The following is a 5,000-nucleotide window of genomic DNA, read 5'->3' as shown; positions in this document are numbered from 1 at the left end:
AAAAAAAACAACAATAAAAAAAAAACAAAAAACAAAACCGAGAAAAAGAAAAGAAAACAAAAAAAAACAAAAAGGAACAATAGCAGCGAAAAAAAAGAGAAAATATTAAAAAAAAAAAAAATCTTTTTTTTTTTTTTTTTTTTTTTTTTTTTCCCATTGAACAATTCACTTTCCCCCGGTCTGTGGATACCACTCTGACTAAGTAGAGCACTTTGAGAATTGTTCACATCGTTCCAACGCAGGACGGACTGAAGAGGGAGAGGCAAGACCTGTGGACCGGGGCTTTTTTTTTCCCGAGCTCTCGCTACTTTATCCTGCAGGAAAAAAAAAACAAAAAAAGCAAAAAAAAAAAAAAAAAACACCAAAAAACCCTGAAGGATAACGCGCCTTGGACGGTTCTTCTTTTTTTTTTTTTTTAATTCACCCTAAATTTTTATTGTTTTTTCCGCAGGAGCCTCTTTTTCTTTTTCTTTTTCTTTTTCTTTTTCATTCCTTTTTTTTTTTTTTTTTTTTTTTTCTCCCCCTCTATAGGCAAATCCCCCCCACGCAAATTGTCCTAAATGTTTGGGATTCAGGAGACTATACCGCGGGGTGGGACCACGATGAAGGAGGAACCGCTGGGCGGACTGAACTCGGTCCGCTCGTGGATGCACACAGCTGGGGTGGTGGACGCCAACACGGCCGCCCAAAGGTACGCCGCGCCGCCGCGCCGCCGCGCCGCCGCACGCACGCACGCCGACGCCGACCGGCTCTTTTTTTTTTTTTTGTTTTTTTTTGGTTTTCTCCTTCCCCCGCACGCATCGACCCTCAATCCCCCCAATAGCCCGTATCAATTACGGCTCTTTCCCCAATCGCGGCCCCCCCTCCCCTCGCCCCCCCCCCTCCCTCCCAACCCGTCTCTCTTTTTGTTTCTCCTTCTTCTTCCCTTTTCATTACCATCCGATTATTGTGACAAATCGAGAAATCCACCCCCCCCCCCGGAAAACAAAAAACAACAAAAAAAAAAAAAAAAGAATTTGGGGGAAAAACGCGCTCCCGCATCTCCGGCGTCCCCCCCCCCCCCCCCACCACCACCACCACCACCACCACCACCACCATCATCATCATCATCAGCCTCCGCCATCTATCCATCCATCCATCTATCCCCCGTGTCCGGTACTTAACCGAGGTGGTCTCTTGTTCTCTCCCCGCAGCGGTGTCGGCTTGGCACGGGCGCACTACGAGAAGCAGCCCCCCTCCAACCTCAGAAAATCCAATTTTTTCCATTTCGTCCTCGCGCTGTACGACAGACAGGGTCAGCCCGTGGAGATCGAGAGGACGGCGTTTGTGGACTTTGTGGAGAAAGAGAAAGTAAGAGAGAGAATTACCCCCCCCCACCCACCCCGATCACCACCCCTCCCCTCCACCCCCACCCCACCACCTTCATAATAATGTATTGGAATCATCTTATTGATCAACAACAACAACAAAAAAAAAAAAAAAAAAAAAGGAAGTAAAAAAAGACAGACAGACGTCACGTGCGATATTGAATTTGTTTATTTCTTCAACATAGTGCTGTCGTTGATGGCACAATGTGCTTTGTACAAAGTAAAGATGATGATTCTCCCCCTTGAACATACCACACACACACACACACACATACACACCGCACACACACACACACACACACGTGTGTACAGGTGTGTGAAGTAGAAATATTTCACGTGGATGCTGATTTTCAATAATTATTGTTTCCTCCCAGGAACCAAACAGTGAAAAAACAAACAATGGGATACATTACAAACTACAGTTATTGTACAGCAATGGTGAGTAAAACATGTCGTTCTGTACTGCAAACATACACAGCATAATACCAGTTAAGTACATTTGAAGACCAAATTAAATAATAATAAATTGTCATAATGATAATGATGATAATAATAATAACAATAATAATAATAATAAAACAACAACAACAATAATAATAATAATAATAATAATACTAATAAAATGACAATCGTTGTTGTTGTATTTAATTGTATTCATTAATTCTTCTTCTTATTTTTATTGTTAATTAACTGAATTGCTGTCAACTTCATTTGGCATTTTGTTCATCTAATTGGTGTGAAATAAATAACAGTGTAAGAAGAAATCCACCCGAAGCCACCAAACGCACCTCGACAAACACGTCCTGGTTGTTTTATTAACTTTTTTTGTTTTTGTTTTTGTTGTGTTATTTCCTCTCCAGGGGTCAGAACAGAACAGGATCTTTACATTCGGTTAATCGATTCAATGACAAAGCAGGTAAGCCACCGTCACTGTGATCCCTACACGCACGCACGCGCGCGCGCGGGGAATTAAAAAACACACAGACAGGATTGTTTGCGCTGCATAGCGGTGCGCGTCTACTTTTGTCCACGTTCCCATCGCGGAAAAAAAAAACCCAAAACAAAACAAAAAAAAAACAACAACCCGAGATCCATTTCCTTATAATTAAAATGTAAAAACCATGTCAAGCTCTATGAGCACATAATAACATTTCATAATGTAATAATACGATTTGAGGGTCGACGCACTGAGCTAAAGGCAAAACGGAAGCAAATCATAAATAGGAATTATGTTAATAGTATGATGTATTTTAATATTAACCGTAATATTAATTTTATAATTATAACGACAACAATTATTATTTTTATTGTTACGACCACATCAAACTATAATTAATTTGACATGTGCGGTGCAGTGACCTCACGCATTTCAACCAACCGAACAGGCCAGGAGGGAGAGGCGACGTGCCGGGCCCGGCCGCAGATGTGCTTCAGCTCGCCTTCTCCTTATACTTCTTCTTCTTCTTCTTCCTTCCCCCGTTTTCCCCAACTGATTCATTTTCTGATTTTTTTATTTTGTTTAATCATTATTATTATTTTTTTTGATAACCGGCCTTTAAAAAGCAGGAGCGTCCGGACGGAGCCGCGCGCCGCGACATTCCTGCGCGAGTGATCCCGGTCAATGACGCAGAACGAGCGGTTTATGGATTTCTGTTTCCACAGCTGCAAACAGCGACATAAATCAAATCAATAGAGATAATCGCCCTGGACCACCCCCACCCACCCACCACGCCCCCCCCGTCCCCGTCCCCCCCCCCCCCCCCACCCCCCAAAAAAACAAAAACAAAACAAAGACGCGTCACGTCACGCAGAACACTTGGCGTCAACGTTTTACGTGACTTTCATCTCTGGTCGACACTGTTTCGACGTCGAGCCTCGATGAATCAAAAATAAAAAAGGCGGAAAAAAAACCCCCAAACAAACCAAAAAATAAAAAATAAAAATAAAAAAAAGTCATAGGCGGCATAAAAGCAGGCTCCCAAAAAGCAGGACGGCGCACGGAATAACGCGTTGTTCTGTTTAAAACAAGCGGCGCGGTGGTGCAGCCTGGCAGCTTGCGCGCTGCAACTTGATGCGGTAATAGGAAGGAGGCAGCGCCATCGACTGATAGCTCCGCGCCATCTGTTTCAGCCAATGCTCAAAAATTACCCGACCGTGCCGCCAGACACCGCTTTTTATCCACGGAAAGATCATTGTGAGCGGCTCAAAATAAACAACAGATTGCCCATTAACACTTTCCCCCAAATATCCCCAGATTATAAGCATATTGATGACACTTCCATTGGATCTCTCCTATAGTGAAAGAGCGCTCCCTCTCCCTCCCTCACGCTGTTTGTCTTCCTTCTTTTATGTGTCGTGGGTCTGAGAGACCCAGCTCCATGTGTCGTGCATAAGATATTATTATTATTTTTATGTTGCGGCTAATATTTATTTTCATGTATTTTATTACATATATAAATTATTAGCATATCAAAACATGTATATTGTGTATATAGATGGCTTAACTATGGTGATTGGAAGAATCAAATTACTGTAATACATAATATAATACATAATATATATAACATTGCTCATTCTTTTGTAATGTCATGGACATTATCGCAAAAAAATCAGTTGATTTGCCTAATATGATAATAATTTAATATGATATTGTTGATATTTAGTTTTGATTACTACAATATGTATATATATATATTTACAGTATACATATATACGGTAAACATATGTGGATATATATTTATAGTATATATATATATATATATATATATATATATATATATATATATATATATATATATATATATTAAAATATTATTTTTCTTCTCTGTATTCGCAAAAACAATGAATCTGGATCTCAGAGATGACCGTTCCCAACTGTGTTCTCAACCCTCCGTGTCCATCTCGTTTTCTCTCAAAGGCGATCATTTATGAGGGCCAAGACAAGAATCCGGAAATGTGCAGAGTCCTTCTCACTCACGAAATTATGTGCAGGTAAGCATTCCTTCGTCTTCATCCGTGTTGCTATGGTGCAACCATCCACATTTAGAGGGCTGTCTTCAAATGGGAAGGGGGGGGGGGGGCTGCTTTTATTTCAAACATTGACATGATATGAGGGCTTACTGTAGAGGCTACAGCACCTGTTCTGATGGCATGACAACTGTATCTTTTGGACTAAGACTACGCATATATACATATATATTTAGAGACACATATATCTGTATCTATATATCAATATCTACATCTTTATCTATATCTATATTTATATCTATATATATATGCATATACATCTATATCTATCTATATATATTCACACACACACTGACACAGCTATAATTGATTATATACATGTATTACACAATCATTACAATGTTACATTTTTTTCGTCGTGCATCATTTCCTCATTGTGTTCCTGGGCTTAAAGCCTGTCCTGTTAGTCCTCTTCACTATTGTCTTTTTATTTATATTCTTTGGACAACAATGTCATCTCCGGCTTGATCCCACCTGTCACCAATGATCAGCCAGCCTTTTAGTGTCATTTAACCGCATAAATCTCAACCTATCATGTTCACCCCCTCCCACCCCCCCCTCCACCTCCTCCCGCTATTCAACTGCGTCATTGATACTTAAAGGAGA

General features: G+C 40.6%; 1 protein-coding gene across 4 annotated transcripts in view; it reads left to right on the top strand.

Annotated features, from left to right (window-relative positions):
• The window catches only part of LOC307242242 (transcription factor COE3), a 75,136-nt gene that overhangs the window by 372 nt on the left and 69,764 nt on the right, over positions 1–5,000 (top strand). For all 4 annotated transcript variants that reach the window (XM_080016623.1, XM_080016621.1, XM_080016622.1 and 1 more), the window contains exons 1-5: positions 1–691; positions 1,194–1,350; positions 1,742–1,805; positions 2,228–2,283; positions 4,285–4,358. The exon at positions 1–691 is cut by the window's left edge and continues 372 nt beyond it. In XM_080016623.1, coding sequence (XP_079872749.1) covers positions 561–691; positions 1,194–1,350; positions 1,742–1,805; positions 2,228–2,283; positions 4,285–4,358 — 482 coding nt within the window. In that variant the 5' untranslated portion in view covers positions 1–560. The remainder of the gene's footprint in view (positions 692–1,193; positions 1,351–1,741; positions 1,806–2,227; positions 2,284–4,284; positions 4,359–5,000) is intronic.

Source organism: Zeus faber (genome assembly GCF_960531495.2).
Source record: "Zeus faber genome assembly, chromosome: 16".
In the NCBI taxonomy this organism is placed as follows: Eukaryota; Metazoa; Chordata; class Actinopteri; order Zeiformes; family Zeidae; genus Zeus; species Zeus faber.
The sequence above is the reverse complement of the archived record's forward strand: the minus strand, read 5'-3'. Positions and strand labels throughout refer to the sequence as shown.